The following is an 18,200-nucleotide window of genomic DNA, read 5'->3' on the forward strand; positions in this document are numbered from 1 at the left end:
CCTACGCTCTCAACGTCAATTCTGTTGATTGCCCCAACGGTATAAGAATAGCCTTGGGTTGTTTTCAGCAAGAGTAACAGAGTTACTTCAAACTTTTGATGAAGAGGCATTGTCCTATGTAGATGATATTTATCTGACAGATGATGATTTACAGGATCATTTGACCAGGGTGAGCAACATACTTTTAGGATTCATCTCTGAGGGATACAAATTCAACTTTAAAATATCGAAAATAGCCCGCCTCAATGTCCTATTTTTTGGAGTTATCAAGTGAAGGGAAAAGCCTAGCAGACAACTTTTTAGAAAAGTGTGTGCTGCTCCAACCTCCAAAAACTCGGAATAATTTACAATCTATATTGGGATTCCTACATTTTGGCAGAACATACATTCTGAATTACGCAGAAAAAAGTAAAACCTTTCTACAATTTAATCAGACCTGATTTTTCAATTCGACATTGGACACAGGAACACACAGATATCCTTTGTTCCTTACAAGCTTCCAAACACCTACACACACGTGTAAATATCACAAATTCGGTAATCCGTGTAATTGCGGGTCTATCAGAGTACATTTACCTAACCTTCAATGAAGGCAAAACGGTACCCATAGCATACAAATCACATTTGTAAACAAACGCTGAAATGCATTTTGCTTCTACAGAAAAAAGTCTCATAGCAGTACAGAGTGCAGCAGTGAGAGAAAGAGCACTGGCTCAGGGGAAACATAATTGTTGTAACTCCAGGACTGGCCTTAGAGGCTGTTACAAAGGCAAGCGTTCCTATCGCCAAAGCACTACATCCGCGATGGATACAATGGGCGAATTCTCTTACTGCAACAGATGTAGACTGCAAATTTGATTCTATATTAAAAACACAAGTATTCCTGCAATGCGAACAAGAATATCCTCTCCCAAATTAAATAATGCCTCTAGATTAGTATGAATACATTATTTACACTGGCGGTTCTGCTCAGCCTGCCATGGGTAGTAAATAGCAATACAGCACAGCTTGTGTGATTGTAAAAGGATGTATGCGGGATGGCAAGTTCCATCCTAGCATTACGAAGACACAGGGCCAGATGTATGACGGGCAAAATAGCACCTCACAAATTGCGAGTCTTTTGCAACTCACAATTTGCGAGGCACTATTTTGCATGCACAACAGTGTTTTTAACACTGTTTGCGATTCCCAATGGGGTCGCAAAGTGCGAGGCTCATGAATATTATTGAGCCTCTCGCAATTTGTGAGCCCATTGGGAATGACAGGCTCTCCCAGGGATGGTGGCCTGCTGGGCTCAGCAGACCCCCATATCTGGGATTGCTTTTAAATAAAGCAGCTTTTTTAAATTAAATGCAGCCCGTTTTCCTTAAAGAAAACTGCCTACCCTTAAAAAATATTTTGGGAGCCAGTCACAAAGAGGAAGGTGTCCCCCTGGGGACCCCTTCCAATTTGCAACTTCATTACCACTCTCTTGAAGAGGGCGGTAACTTGCAAGTGTTGCGACCGCAATTGTGGTTGCAAAAAAGTCATACATGGCTCTGCAGTCGCTATGAGGAAGGGAACGCCTCTTCACATGCGCTCCGCAGTATCACATGTGAACTTGGTACTGAAACCTCATATGTCATATCATCATGATCAGAGAGACCTGTTCTATGTGAACATTACAGCAGTTCCAGTTCCTGACTGAATAGTTTGGGACAGAGTTTCATAGGATGTATTTGGTTCCACTGAACTTTTGAAAATACCACATGTATTTAAAATTTCTTAAATGATATTATCATCTCCAGCACATACTCTGATGATTGGGATTTTGAAACTATGAATAGTATGCTGTCTGATTTAGAATATATGAAATGTTTCATGATTCATCTGATTTTGACGCTGTGTATTGTTACCAACACTATGGTAATCATTTTCTTCATAAAACAAGCGCACCACATAATGTTTAAACATACTACCAATGGGAACATTGTCCAACACCACCAAAAGGTAGTTCACAAATGTTTGCACAAATGTTTGCTTATTTTTTGGGGTTTAATACATCAGATCCATGCTCATATTATTATAAGCTTACACCTACCTCCGCAAAACAAATATGCTTAGTAACACAAAACAGATAAACTTTATTGCCCAACTGTCTGAACAGGGTTTAGACTTATGGAACGACACTATAGACATAAAATCAGTCTGGGGTACTAAGGAATGGCAGGTTCAGGGAACTGAGGCCCTATTTAGAGCATGCATCATACCGCAACAGATTATCTTCCTGAACAACACTGTGCAACAGACTTCCTGTCTTGGGTTAGCCAAGATTAAAGACTTGAACACACCTCGAATTCCCTCGCTTTCACATTTTGAGGGATGGCAAAACTATACAGAAAATGGTGAGGGTACACTGGATGACATCATGCATGGCGTTTCATACAATTCGACAGACCCCAATTGGAAGGGATGGTTGGTTTGGCCTATCGACTCAAATAGGTGTCAGTCAAGATTCAAGGGTACCACCAAAGGGTTTAGTATCCATAGGCCCGACTTACGCTATGTATAATGAGAACAACTGGGGATGGTGACATTACACAGTGTTGGGGAGTTGTGCCTAGAATGGCAAAGAACCTCGACACTGTCACAGGTGAAACAACACTTGTCCTTACTTTCAGATGACATGGAACTTAGGGATTTTTTACTAGGTCCCCGAAATCCATGTCCTAAACGCTTCTTATACGTCATTTACAACGAAGTTTGGAAAATCTCCCAACAGGAAGCTGCAGAGAGGTTGTGTGAAATTGAAAGAGTTAACCTAGAACAGGCTTTGGCTGTGGTCGACAATGGTATAACCATACTGACATCCAGGATGTATTCACTGGGCAAAATTGCATCTTCTGCTATAGGTATAATGGAACAGGATCTGTCCATCTTACAACACGGGCAGTCGCAGTTACGATCCATTCTAATATTAAGCTGGACGCTACAATCATTGTGCTCTGGTTATGTGCCCTGGCGATATATTAATAGTACGTCTCTATTCTCCGCATATAATCTATCAGAGAGACAGACAAGAATGGCACAAAGAGATGCAAAATATACAATGCTGCACATTGAGAAATTAGACCAATTACCTTTCACCGTGGCAAAGTCATCATCCACAGAATGGCTAATTCATGGCCCTATAACATTGCCAGTAACGACTTTCCAATTTCAATATTGCCTAGAACACCACCAGGTAGGCAGATATGAAGCAATTAGTAAGCACTGTTTAATATCTATCTGCAACCCCTGATTGAGGAACTCACGCGTAAGAACTGTGAGGTCTTTAACTACGCAGACGACACGCAGTTACTGGTCCAGCTGGGTGATACACCAGAGGCCCAGGAATCAGTCAGAGATCTTCTGAAATTCACGGTCAACTGGATGACTAACAACTTCCTTAAAGTTAATGCAGATAAAACGGAGGTTTTGGTGGTGACCAACATAGCCAATCCCTGGGATGATCTGTACTGGCCCCCAGAACTCGGCAAAACCCCCAGCCCTGGGACGGTAGTGAAGAGTCTTGGCCTAAAGATCGATGCGGCTCTCACTATGGCCCCCCAAGTGTCGGCTGTGGTAGGTTCCTGTACTGCCGTGATGCGGCAGCTGCGTAAACTTACTGCCATTCTCTCTGCCTCCACGCTGCAGACTATTGTCTCAGCAACTGTCATCTCGAGGCTAGATTATGGCAACGCTCTGTACCTGGGCCTGTCACAGAAGCTGATGAGGAAACTGCAAGTCGTGCAAAACGACGCTGCCAGACTGGTCTTTTCTCTTCCCAGAAGTGCACATGCATCCACTCTCCTTCGCAAACTGCATTGGCTTCCAGTGAAGCTTAGGGTCCATTTCAAAGGCCTCTGTATGGCCCATAAAGCACTTTTTGGCAATGCCCCGGAATATGTCAAACAGCGCCTAAGGAAGTATGTTCCCGTTAGGTCCCTACGCTCTGGGTCTGTCCCAAATCTGGTTCAACCCAGATTCAATCTAAAAACTAAAGGAGGCAGTGCTCTCTCAGTGCTCATTCCTCAACTCTGGAATGACCTTCCTTCTAGCCTGAAGGAAGAATTTAACCTTCTTTCCTTCAGGAAAAAATTGAAGACATTTTTGTTTGGTACAGTAACATCTTCGGTCTAATTGGAGTTGGCAGATGGTTGGGAGGCGGCACGATGTTTGTTGGTCGCCTGTTTAGCGCTTAGAGACCAGTGGTGATAAGCGCTCTATAAGAACCATATAACATAACATAACATAACTTCATCCATGACTCTTGGAAATTACCGTACAGCTTTAGATGCAGGAATGGGGACACTGAAGTGGTTCTGAGCAGTAGAGACTGCGAGACTTCATTAAGTGAATCTCTACTTTGCCAGGATATTATGCTTCACAGGGTCTGTAACAGTTCAGTTGCAAACTTATCTTGTCATTTAAATGGTTCCCCAGCTGCAAAGATTAATCGAGTGTTCAGGCTGCTCTGAAATGGGAGTTACTTAATGCTGAATGATAAAGGTTGTTGTGGGATGCTTCCAGGCATCGCATATCTAGTCACAGTAAGTTCCAGGGTTACCTGTTGTATGCAAGTATTGTTTCCACCAACCCACACAGTCAGGAAGGGGCCGTTATGGCCTTCGTTATATGTTTCCTTTATACAATTTGATTCTCTGAGTCGAATGAAAGCCATGCTCTTACAGAAGGATGTGCCCTGAACATCAGCCCGGGAGACTTTTGCTCTTCAGGTTGCAAGGCCCTCAGCTGAGATACAGGCGCTGGTACAAACAAATTGTCCTTTCCACTTCGGAGATATGGTACAGCGTATCTTTAACAAGTCTGATAAAAAGGGTATAGTACACCTATTTAAGACCACAGGTCCTGCACTGTTTAGCACCTTTCAGACAGTCTTTGTATTTGGAAGCATTTTTGGAGGGCTTCCGCTAATCCTGCTACTGGTAGTGGGTATCTTGATTTTAATTTTCTGCTATGCAATGAATGTTCCAGTAACCAAGGAAATGGAGAAAACACTCTTGGGGCGACACTGCCGTGATCGAATGGTACTCCATCTAGGCACACCTCGACTTCTGGAGCTAAGCGAGTCTTGGTTCCTATAATAGCGACCAATCTGGATTGACAGTGTTTTGCCTGTTCTCCGCTGCTTGCTTTGCGGACAAGAATGCATGTTGGACCTCTAACACTCCCATCAGTTGCACCCCCGGACGTGGATGTATTGCTGGACCCGTTAACGGCCCACGTAGTACAGTGGTCCTCAGCGTATTCCCATGTTGATTTCAGCATTCTTCGAGCCACCACAGGATGCTTCAGCTCCTGTTGGATTGGATACCGGCTCCATTACAGGCACACAGGTTTTGGATGTTTCAAATGCTTCCCCAGCATCGGCTGTGGGAACTGAAGAAGAACATCTTTACTTGATTGACCAAATCTGTGAAGTGTTACAGGGATTATTGTTTGCGAAGGCAAGCAGCATTGAGGTTGCGTCTCCCACACAGGACACATAAGCATTTGGCTCTCTGTGTGCTGGGAAGAATTTGGCCTTTTTCCAAAACAACCAAAATTGGAATTTTAAACAAAAATGTATTTTTCTTTCTTTTTTACTATTACTGAACACCATGGCTTTCAAACTATATATGATCGTATTTTAAAGGACTTAAAGGTCTTTTGACATATACAGCAGACGTACATAGTTTTTAGTAGTTTTTTACAAACTTCTACATTATTTTTTTGTGAATATTTTTCACAATGTTTTATGATTCATTAGAAGGACATTCCCTTTTAAGTATGCCGTCCGGTCGGATGAGGAGTGGGTGTTGTGATTCGTAATGTACCTAATATAGGCTTGGGTAGTCACCTAACCTTTCACTTACATTTACTGTGCTACTGTTCTACATAACGGTGTTGTGAAACCTTTTGGCTAGTTAGGTACTGCATAAATGTTGTGTGGTTTTCTCCGAAAGCTATCCTCATGTATTATGCATAAGGATTCTCAGAATTACAGCAGGACTACCATCTTCTACATAATAACTATGTATAAGGGTCTTCCCTTTCGTCATCCTTGGCTGACATGACCCAGCAAGGTAGAACCCCTGAGGGTACCTTTTGGGTATATAAACAGCGTATCTTTGCTGGGGCAGGCAGAGGAGAAAGACTTCCATGCTGACACACTGACGCGAGACGCTGAGGTTCCTGCACGCAGACATCCCTGCACGCATTGGTCTGACATTCCTCGCGGGGTGTCCACCACGAGACCAAGGGGTCCTTCTTTCTCTGACACCAGGTAATGGGGTTGATTATATCCTTGGGGGGATTCTTGGCTATACACGTACATACATGCGAGGTACATTTAGGTACATCTAGTTTGGGTCTGCATCATAGTAGTACGCATTATTACAATCATGAATTTATATGCCAGCATATATTCATTGTTTTAGCACTATGGTAGAAACCTATCATCCATTTACTCTGTTGGTGCTTATTAGCATTTATATCTGTTTCTGTCATGGTTGTTGCAGCACATATATTTTACACTAAAAAGACGCTGGTTCAATAAATGCTTATTGGAAACGTCCCCAACGTATGTACTGGGTATCTCTCTGAGACAAAGTGAGCACAAGTGACACAAGGTCCTATATAAATTTATAGGAACTACACAACACCATGGCCAGAGTTCTCCAAAGGCCCAACAGAGTAGGAGCACCCAGCGAATTGGCAACATTTCTGCCAGCCAATTTAGATGGGCAGACATATAAACTTTTTTTACAGCCTGTCACTGCCAGGTAAACCTTGGTGATAAGGGGTAGTAAAAACAAAAAATGCCCCCCTCGCCACGGGAGATGATTACCATCACGAAGACTGCTTTGCATTTTTTCATTTTCAAAAATGAAAACCCACTTTGGAGCTTTGTTTGATGGAGCCTTACGGCAAAGTTCCAATACATTCACAAGAACTGCCTTGATGGCAGTTCCTGTGAATGGTAGAAATGTTTGCTGGGCTTACAGACATTTCTAAAATTGGCAGTTGGGTAACCCGTCTGGGCAATGGAGTAATTTGCTCTGTGGCCCTGATGGAGTACAATCCATCCACCAACATATAAATCTGCCTATTTATGTTCATTATTAATGTAAAATCAAAAGTTAGACACTACGATACTAAATTTGAGAATACTGACCATGGCTTGCAGATCCACCTGAGGATTCCAGTCAGAATCGTATAATATCACCACATCAGCAGTTGCCAAATTAATTCCAAGTCCTCCAGCTCGTGTGCTTAGCATAAATATGAATTTGGTGCTGTCTGGAGCATTAAAGGTTTCAATTGCTTTCTGAAAATAAGAAAATAGGGCAAAATAAAAGCACACAAACATAATTAGTATTTCAAAACGTTCACAGATTTCTAATAATACCAGCACATATCACATTAAGTTGCTCAATTTAGAATTTGGGACAATTAAATTTGAAGAAGATACAAAATATCTGAAACAGAATACAATGTATTATATCTATATACGCAGATCCAAGAGTTGCAAAAAATCCATAATATCACATTTTCTAGAATTCATAATGAATTCCATGCCTGAGGTAAAAATGTGACTGCATTAAAACATTAAAATTTAAAACCCATAAAAAAAAACTGTGAAAGGATCTCTCAAAACAAATAGCTATAAGAGCTGCTTAGAGAACTACATGCACCATCTCTTTGGAATGCAGAAGGCAAAATACAAGCCTGGAAGTTACGCAAAGCGTAGAGTTTGTGCCTGACCAAAAGGAGTGAGTGGAAAAGATGGTGGTCAGATTATCGGCAGAATAAACTGATCTGAAGGCACAGTGGCCATTTTTTTTAATAACCAAATGTTATTAGTTTTAACTGTGATCAGCGGCAACCACCAACAAGCAAGTACAATTTCCATTACTCGTGGCAGAGCATGGAACATAATGTCAACATGTATAACCAACAAAAAGATCACATCAACAATCCATGATATGCCAACCATCCACCCTAAATCTTATCATGTTTTGGGGACAGGCCCTTGCTTCATAGATCAGTTTTTCCTGGTAAGCACACCAGTCTACCCCCTTTCTCCAGAGGCCTATGAACGTCTTTTGGGTCTCGGATCCCCAGCTTTCTCCATGGCCATCCTAGGGCCTAAATTGATGCAGTGGCCCGGTAACAGCAACCCGTTTTTAAAGTTTGTTGGCTTCCCTCCACTGTCACTCTCTAGCCTGCCAATGTTGTTTTGATTGACAGATTTTTTTATGCTGACAGGCATTCCTAGATGTGCCCCGCCTAGACTAGCCCTGGAGTCCGGAATGTAGTACTGCCCCACTCCCCTGCTCTGTGGACTTGCCACTGTTGAGGTCAGGATAGCTTCACTGTCACTGCTGGTCACAGCCAAGAATTACTCACTGATTTAACATGGCACCATAATGCAGGCAATGGAATGCTGTTCAGATCACCCTCAGAAAACAATGTAGCAACTACAGGTAAACAAATCTATTGAAAGAGCTACTACTGTCAGACTGGGCAGTGCTGCACAGCATATTGCACAGGAGCAAATACCCCACTAACGGGGTGGCCTAGGCCATGATGTGGCATTATTAATCAAGGGCGCAAGTATTGTAACCTATTCCTTTTTTAATATATAACATAGGTCCTGTAGAAGCTATGAAGACTAAATGTTTCCCCACTGCGTATCTCTGGGCCCTGTGCTGACAGTATGTCCTCTCCTTGTTCCCATCATCACTGAATATCATGGTACATTGTAAGACCAAAACTAACCAAGATTTTAAAGGGATGCCATTTTAGTGTGTCGTGAAAAATGGGATATAAACTACATCTTTCCTCAAATGTTTTGTCAATTGATTTAAGGGATGAGTAGCCATAGAAACCCACCTTCCAGTGGTTAGTCTTGCTCACTGCACTCACTCGCTGAACAAAGTTATAAACTGAATTCTATCATACAAAGAACTTAAACTTAACAAAAGAATCCTGCCTGACTGTTCCAGCATTCAATTTGACTATTTCTAGGGATAGCATCTTTTCCATAGGAATTTTTACTTCCAAGGGCTATTCTCAACATACCAGATCATTCTTAACCCTAAAAGTCTTGCTTTCTATGCCGGGACAAACAACATCCATAAGCTATGGCAGCTGTCCCTTCTTACCCGTTGCTTGGCATAGACTATACATTCCTGCAGGCTCTCACTCCCATCAGACAACCTTAACTAGCTTGTCTAACTCGATATGCACTCACTGTTGCAGTGTGTAGACTAATCCTTATGGCCTTGCCCTGTTAATATTTCAATGGGGCGTTACAACATCCCTTATCATTAAAAACAACTTGGTGTCTAGTGACTGATTGATCTTCTGGCAGAATGTTCAGAGAGCGTTTCTATTGTCCCCCCTCCAATCTCAACATCCCAACACATGAACAAAACATAAAAGAGAAACATCATGAGAACCTTCTAAAATACTCTAAAGGCTCCCTGAGCTCATAAATTCTCAAGCTGACACACCAGGACTGAGCTCCTACTATTTGTGTATAACTCTAAGGCTCAGCAGATGATACTGCAGAAGGAGCTCAGTGTTACAAAACACTCAAACACCCAAGGAGCTCTTATGCATCTATAATAACAGGTCAGTTACAATGCAGAGGTGGACACCTAAAAAGTCCAAGTGTCCAATAGATCTCTGCTCTGCTGAACACGTGAAACAATTTCCCCCTTCTGTGGAGGAAGACCTCATTGTGATCAATACCTTCCGTCACCTAGAAAGCATTTCAGTGCCCCTGAAACATGCAATTGTTGCAGCCTTATGCAAGAACAGGTTTGATAATCCAATAGGCTTGCTTAATCACAAAACAACCTCACACCTTGCATCATCAGCAAGCTCCTCAAAAAGCAAGCAATGAGACAGCTTGAAGAGTAAGCAGAACATAACCACAAGCTGCATGACCACAAGTCCAGAATTAGGCCCAAGAGGACCACTGAATTTGCTGTGGCTATTAGAAGAAGCTTGAAGAAGTCGGTGGCCTCGGGCTGGGATTTGCAGTTTCTGTAGATGTTGACAATCTTGTCATGGAAGAAGATTGCAGGGTTGTCGCAGAGTTCCTGTGTGAGGGTAATGTTGTTTGTTGCAAGTGAAGTGTTAGAGAATTCCTGAAGAGTTCTAAGCTGTTATTGGAGCTTGATTCAGCGCGTGAGGATTCAGCCTTTTTCTTCTATTCTCAAATGTATGTGGTAGAGGTTAAGGACTGTCTTGAAGGCAGTCTTGTCAGTCGTGTCCTTGCTGATATGCCATTCCAAGTAGTTTCTAGTGTTGTTTAGAGGTTCTTAGTTCTTCAGTATACCAGCTAGCCCACTCGGTAGACCTTCTGTGGGTGTTGTTGCTGATGGGAGAGACGCTGTTGGTGCAGTTGGTGATCCATTTGTTGAAGTTTCTCACGATCTGGTGTAGGTTGTTGGGAGGAGATGGGGTGGGGGGCCTGAGGGCATTCATTGTCCTTTGACATTTTGCTCCAGCTGTTGTGGGGGGGTGTTGGTCAGACTGGGGGCGGAGGTCCGTGAGCAGGTGATATTGAAGTGGGCGATGAAGTGGTCCGTTCAGTTGAGTCCTGTGGTGTGACTGTACCTGATGCAGTCGCTGGAGGTGGAGATGGGGTCTAGTGTGTGGCCTGTGGTGTGTGTAGGGTCGTGGGTGAGTTGGGTGCATCCGATGTTGTTCATGCGGTCGAGGAAGTTGGTAGTGTTGAAGTTATTGTGGTCATCGAGAAGGAAATTGAGGGTGCCGAGGAAAATGCAGCTGTTGGAGTCTATGGTGAGAGGGCCAATGAAGTCGGTGATGAAGTTGCCAAAGGCTGGACGTGGTCCTGGAGGACGGGCGGTTAGAGAGCCCCTGATCGAGGTTTTGCTGTCTGTTTGAAGTCTGAAGTTGAAGTGTTCCATGGCTGAGGTGATGTTGTCATTTATGGTGGTGCATTGGATGGATTCCTTGTGTATGATGGCGATCCCTCTCGCAGGCTTGTTGATGCAGTGGCCGATCTTGTATCTTTCTGAAAATGCGATGAAGATGTCGGGCACGGAAGTGGGGTTGAGCCAGGTCTCAGTGAGGAAGAGGACGCCGGGTGTGAGGCTGGAGATAAGGTCTTAAATCTCAGTAGTGTGTTCGCATAGTGAGCGTGTGTTGAGAAGGGTGCATGGGGTTTGTGTTTTTGTTCAGTTGGTGTCTGCGGTGTGTTCGGTTTTGACCAGTTTCGACCAGTGTGCTTAGGAGTTTGGTGCATTTAATACATCTGATAACTATCGGATGTGTTAAATATCTCAACTGTCGTTATATTTGGGAAAGTCATACATTATTTACCATTTGTCCCCACAAGCTTGGAATAGGTGTTATTTTTTGCACCAGATAAGTATGTACCCAGTGTTTATCGTTATCAGGTGCGATAAAAAACACCTAAACTTATAATCAGTCTCCTGCTGTATCACAGAAAGCATGGAAAATAAAGATTAGATTAACAATACAATCCTATCACTGCTGCAAGTATTGTGATGTATCTGGACTTTTTATGGAGGTCAAGCTGCTGATAGTACTTGTGCTCAAGTTTGGAGATTACTGTTTTGCCATTCCTCAGAGTTATCCTGGCACTGACGTGGGTTGTTGAATGTTGTTCTCTTTCTCATTTGGCTGTTTGCTGCCAACACATAGTTGCACCTTTCCATCAGTGTCTGGCTTGGGAACCACAATATTAGATATACTCATGCAGTTGACTATCTTGATTCCTCTAATAATATATCAGCTAGGATTTCTTGCAGTTCTTGTTGCCACGGCCTTTACAGTTACAATGATATTTAAACAAAACAGGTAGTTTTTCATCTTCGCTAAGACAGTGAACAGCTTGCAGTACTATGAATTGTTGGATATTCACCTACCATGTACAAGATGGAAACTTGTAAAGGCAGGTAAATATAAATCGATCTTATCTATATTTTTTTAAGACAAGAATTCAATGTTTCTCAGAAGTTCTAATAGGTTGCAGATTGCGCTAGAAGCAGTTCTTTAATTGACTTTTAAATGTCTTTGCCAGTCAGATTTTCATGGTCATTAACGTTTCATTTTAACGCTCACCCCTCCCCCCCCCCCACCTTAACCACAATACCCCCAAAACCTCTATGAAGTCAACAAATTTCACTGGGTCTCTACAACTTTTGCCAAGGATTATACATTCTTTCAGGGGCACACAAGTAAGAGACATACAGGCACATGCATTAACCTTTCTTGCGAGCGCAAACAGTGCGATTCACAAAAATCGGCCGTTTACGCCAGCAAAAAGGGCTTCTGCTATGCATCAAACTGTAAGTCTCTCGCAATTTAAGAAATAGCAATTAATTGTAATTTCTTAAATTGTGATTGTAGTTAAGGAATCGCAAAAATGGTAGTGCTGTTGATTCCAAAGTCTGCTGCCTGACTTTAAAATGGCCACCTAGTGTTTGCTAAGGACCAGCTTGGCCTCAAGAAGGCTGGTCTGTTAAGTCTTATAGGGACTACCAGACTTCAAATTGACTGCTCATCTTGCTCTTTTCTTGCAACAGTTTGCATTTTTTTAAGTGCATAAACAGCTGTGTGTTGAATGAAAAGAGCAGAGCAGGGATTGCATGCTTGTAGCAATGCAGGCAAAAGTGTATCAATGGGGGAATATAACATAAAGACTGGATTCCGTACCTGTGTCACTGTGGTCATATCACCCTGTGTTTTAAACCGAACAACATTCAACCTGTGGTATTCTTAGGTATGTGAATTTAAGAAATGTGCACTGGAATGTAACCTATATACAGCCTACTATTTATCTCTAATACAGTTAATATAAAATCACCTGCTTGGAACAACGTCTTGATGGTACACATCACAAACCCATAATCAGCAAATTCCAATAGTGTAAATAAAGACCAACTTACTTACCATTGGTCATACAACTTCTGGTGGATACGTTTCAACTGCATATTGCTCACATTTAGAAAATATGCAGCACATTGTGTGAGTGAGCAACAAGTGCTTTCGATGGAACCTCCCATCACTACCTTCTTTGTGGACAAATTAGTATTGTGAAACAGAGTGACCTTCCTCCTGATGAAATGTTGCTAGTGTTGTTTGCTTTGCCCACCCTTAAAAGAGGATACACTCCATTAACCTTAAGAGGGGTGTACACTTTTACATTGACTGCACAAAAGACAATCGCATTAATACGCCTTTTGTGGGCTTCTCTGGTGCAAAGAAGGAGGCAGCTGTGCAAGAGAGAAGCCTGTTAAGGTGGATAGTCCTTTTTATATAAATCTGCTATGGACTGGAAACGAAACAACCTCATGCATGCCTGCAAGCACACCCTACAAAGGCCAAGGGTGCCACTACTGTTTAAGAAATCTGCTAGGCGGCAACAATGGCGTCAGTGCATACATTTAAGAAGCACTACTGTTTCGACAGTCAGGTCCAGCGGGAAAGGCATTTTGTGCGCTTGTTTATGCAGTACTTTTTGATCTGAGTCACTTATCAGACCTATCACCTTGGGACATATTACTAGGCTACTTTTTTTTTAAACAGAGGTATCTTTGGTTAGAAGCATCCATTAGAAGAACAAGTTATTTATCTTTGGTAACGCCGTTTTCTGGTGAACACTCCAACCGCAGATTTCTAACTTCTTTCCCACCCCACATTCTGTGGAGTGGTCACCTTTACATCTAAAAAGGTCCCAAGTTTGCATTCAGCACACTCTCACCAACGATTGTTTAGAAGCTTGAATCCCAGGGCATGGAAAACGGAAAAGACTAGAAAGTGACAGCAGCACACAAGGCTGGCGTTCATTTGCAGCTCCACTCCGTCACTTATTATTCAATACAGAGCCACCACGGAGTCATACTGCACCACCTATTGGCATGCATGAGGAATATTACTAACATTTTCAGATCTAGTCTGGCACCCAGGGATATTCTAAAAGTGAAGAACCTGCAGTTCGGTCAGAAGTATCCATAAGAAATAGTCACCCCTTATTAGATTTTGGGGAGAGCTTAAAGGCTATTCCCTAGCCTAACTGATATTCAACATATATGTGTGCTAGCTGGGCCCAATTCTAAAGTGATATCAGTTGAATCTCCAAATGAACATCAACAAAACTCAAATCAGGCAACGATAACCCTTGGGTTCAACTGCATGTTCCTTTGGTTAAAGAAGAGTTTCATGTGGCTGTGCAGAACCACACCTTAGACCCTAGTGCTGGTTAAAACAGAAGAACCATCTCAATAAAAAAATAGAACTTGAAAATACTTTTTGATTCTTAACTTCCTATTTGCACGCCAGTCAATATTGTGATCAAGGGCTTCTACCAGCAATACAAAGTAGAGAAAGCAGGAGCCTCATGATGCCTCAATTCTACAATGTCCTTTTAAAGAGGGGTTTGTACTATTAAACCTTTGGTTAGGCGATGTCTTTTTGAACAACCTACTACACTTTTTGCCCTGAGGAAGACGCATTGACATCCTCAGCACTGCCTGTGTAGCGAGAAGGATGTCACTGGGTTGTCTTCGTCTCTGAAATTTTGACTGTTTTCAACAGCAGAAGCATTTTGTTTTTCAAAACCAGTCAGGACACAAGGGAACAGTTTCTATGACATCCAGTGTTTAATTATTTTTTGTTCTGATATAACACTAGCATTAAGGGTACGCTGATGTTACAGCAAAACAAAAGCCAAAGCAGTCCGTTTCCACACCATGTAAACAGAACATGCCATTGTGCAAAATGATATCAATAAATTAACACAAATCCACGTCCTGCCTGAGCTGTATGATAACGCAGGACACTAGTGGGGCTGCAGGACACTTTAATTCTTTCTGTATTATTAGTTTCCTTAAATTCCTTCTGAAAATCTTCAGTGATCCCACGCATTGTCCTTTCTCTAAATTATCTCCAAAACATGTTATGATGAACAGAGGAGTCTAGTAGCCGAGGTAAGGTTACAGATAAAAGGTTTTATTGAACTTAATTCTAAAGATGGTCTTCTAGTAAGTTCTGTAGTTGGCCCCACCAGGAGCAGCCTCGATGCCGCTCAGCCCATCCTCCAACTGACACTCTTGATCCCACAGGCACCCTAGTATTCCATTCTTCACCATGCACACAAACATTCCATACAGCACATTCATACTGGCTGAGCAGCAAGGAACAGAGAATCAGCAAATATGCATAATACAATAAACTAGATATGACACATCTGTAACCTGTAACTAAGACTATTATCGCCTATTAAACTTCATAATAATACCAACGCTACCTGCCTACAAAGGATCTTTCCTTGATTGCAACAAGGCCTAAGCACAACCTGCTCCAAATATAAAAAAAACAGGCTCAGCACAAGGGGTGGAAAAGTTTTAGCAGCAAAGTGGTTAAACCTTTGGGATTTGTGCTTTAACCAGGCTTTATGAAAATAGGCTCCTCCACTAAATCATCCATTTTTATTTGTATTTTGATATACTAAGGGCTGCAGTCCACTGGAGGCATTAGGGCGCAATGGGGCCAGAAAACAGTCGCAGGGAGTCACAAACCAAAAATCAATTATTGATAGTACAGCCAGGATTAAGGACCTTTTCTGAATCTGGTTAGGTTTACTTCCTTGCATTGCAGCAAGGGCATAAATTCCACCAGGAGGTAGGGACAACAGAAAAATACTTTTCACCTGTCTGTATCTATTTTAAGGTTGGATTTGGAGATGGAAAAGATCTGCCAATCTAAAGATGCATGACGATAGACAAATCTATAGGAAAGCGGGGAACAAAAGAAAACTTTTCTTTATGGTCTGGAGCTAAGAAAAATCAGTCCCTGACCACAATATTGATCTGAGCAATCATAGTTAGATCGAAGTCCAATCTCTCTCCCAGGTTTTTAACAATGTGGGCTGTGATGCTTTATGCTGGCAAAATGTAGATTGGATACATGGTTGTGAGATTTATATTTATTCCCAGCTGAGTTTGAAACAAATTACAGGACATCCATTTTTGGGCCCTCAAGCTGTTTTAGAAATTTGCCGCAGCAAGTATAATGTCTTTCTACACACACATATATGTATATATGTGATAAATAATTTTCTATTATATATAATGTTTTGGAACAATGTTTACTCAGTATAATGATTATCTAGCATGTCAAACTGAAAACCCCCAAATGAAATAAATTAGTGCACCAAGCCTTAAAGCTTGAAAGAAGCTGGAGTATGGTATTGTGTGAATGATAAAGATCAATATCTGGCCATGAGCCATTTTTAATCTCTGGAGATGTATTCAAATGGGGGTTCTGTCCTCATCGTTCTTTCCACACTACTGGTGAACCTCTATCACTACATATTTTTATGCTCAACTTCAACAAGTGCAGGCAGCAGTGTTCTTGCTCCGCGAATCAAAGATACTTCTATCCTCACTCACAAAGCTGGAAAAAACAAACCTGAATGGTTTGGGAGCATGTGCAGCTTGTTAATGAAAGTGTCTGTTAATTCTATTAACTCTGATGAGTCATGAGAGAAAGTTAGTGTATATCATAATCAAGGAGATATACATTGAACATCTAATTAGCTGATGCTTGGCACTGGGCGGCGTTTATTCCTTATGACCCCAGGATAGGTGAAGCCTCGGTTCCTTACTGCGATGCAGGGGAGGTGAGACGTTGGTTCCTTACTGTGTCAGGGAGATGACGTCACGGTGGCGGCGAGGCGGCGGTTCCTTATGATGGTGCGGTGTCGATGGATTAGGGAGTCACCCACGTCGATTATCGGCTCCGTGTTGATGAAGCGCCGGTATCTGTGAAGTCGGAGCTGCGGTGCGAGTCCGGACGGTGCGTTGTGGATGTCACGAGTGGTGTCCTCGGCTCCGGCTTAGGAGTTGATGTGGTACAGCATTAGCAGGCATCGGGCCAACTGGGCAAGTCAGGGCGGTGTGTCGTGCTCTTCATGAGCGGTGCTTATGGCTTTGGTGCAGGTTATGGCGTCGCTCGCAATGTCGGTGTTGCAGTTTCCTGACCAGCAGTTCCAGATGCAGAAAGACAGAAGAAATGAAGTCTTTGTGTCCCTAAGACTACAGAGCAGGAGGCAAGCTCTTTTTTAAGCCCTTGGAAATCTTCCTCAAGCAGAGGACACAGCAAACAGAAAAGTCCTTTTCCTTTCCTTGGCACCAAGTAGCCACTGCAGGCCAACTCCAGACAGCAAAACAGCACAGGGGCAGTATTCCTTCTCAGCTTCCCTGGCTCTTCTCCTTGGCAAAGGTTCCTCTTCATTCCAAGAAGTGATCTAAAGTTCTGGGGTCTGGGCCCCAATATTTATACTACAAAATCCTTTTTTCTCTGGCAGCAGAGAAGCCCTGTGCTCAGTCAAAACCAGTTCTGTACTCTCTGGTGCAGTTTCCTGGTAGGGGGTGGAGACAGCATTGTGGAAGGCAGACCAGGCCCATTCAGGTGAAAGGAAATCTCCTCCCCCTACACTCAATACAGCCCAGGTCTATTTACCCAGCCCGGACTCATCAGACTCTCGGGAGCCACTGCACCTCCCCAGCCCCTGACACTCCAAACCCAGAGAGTCAATCCACATCCTAGCAGAGGCACACTGGATGGGTAAGCAAGAAAATACCTACTTTCTAAAAGTGGCATTTTCAAACACAGAATGTAAAAATCACCCTCATTAAAAGATGCATTTTAACCTTCTGAGTTCAGGCATACTAAACTTTATTTTCCAACCTTGTTCCCAGGGGTAGTTATGTTTATAAGATGTTATAAGAAAACTCCCCATTCTATCCTATGGGAACAGGTAGCCTTGCAATAGTAAAAAACTAAACTGCCATTATTTCATTGTCAGGACATGCCACATACGCCAGGGCATGTCCTACCTTTCTCATACACTGCACCCTGCCCACAGGGGTACCTTGGACCTACCTTAGGGGTGACTAACATGTATGAAAAGGGAAGGGTAGGGCCTGGCAAGTGGGTGCACTTGCCAACTCGACATGGGAGTACTAGACTGCCCACAGATACTACAGTGGAAGATCTGAGTCACATTTACAGGCTGCTTATGTGGGTGGCACAATCAGTGCTGCAGACCCACTAGCAGCATTTGATTTACAGGCCCTGGGCACACACCGTGCACTGTACTAGGGACT

The 18,200-nt window shown here is 42.7% G+C and overlaps 1 protein-coding gene and 1 long non-coding RNA gene across 3 annotated transcripts in view; one reads left to right on the top strand and one right to left on the bottom strand.

The window, feature by feature from the left end:
- Window positions 1–18,200, bottom strand: part of LOC146829460 (SWI/SNF-related matrix-associated actin-dependent regulator of chromatin subfamily A member 1) — a 1,967,301-nt gene that overhangs the window by 772,541 nt on the left and 1,176,560 nt on the right. For both annotated transcript variants that reach the window (XM_085608144.1, XM_085608145.1), the window contains one exon: window positions 7,199–7,351. In XM_085608144.1, the coding sequence (XP_085464270.1) occupies window positions 7,199–7,351 (153 nt within the window). The remainder of the gene's footprint in view (window positions 1–7,198; window positions 7,352–18,200) is intronic.
- LOC146829461 (uncharacterized) overlaps window positions 1–18,200 on the top strand; it is a 200,442-nt gene that overhangs the window by 84,391 nt on the left and 97,851 nt on the right. The gene's annotated exons all lie outside the window — the stretch shown is intronic.

This window comes from Triturus cristatus, chromosome 5_2 (genome assembly GCF_964204655.1).
Source record: "Triturus cristatus chromosome 5_2, aTriCri1.1, whole genome shotgun sequence".
NCBI classification, from domain to species: Eukaryota; Metazoa; Chordata; class Amphibia; order Caudata; family Salamandridae; genus Triturus; species Triturus cristatus.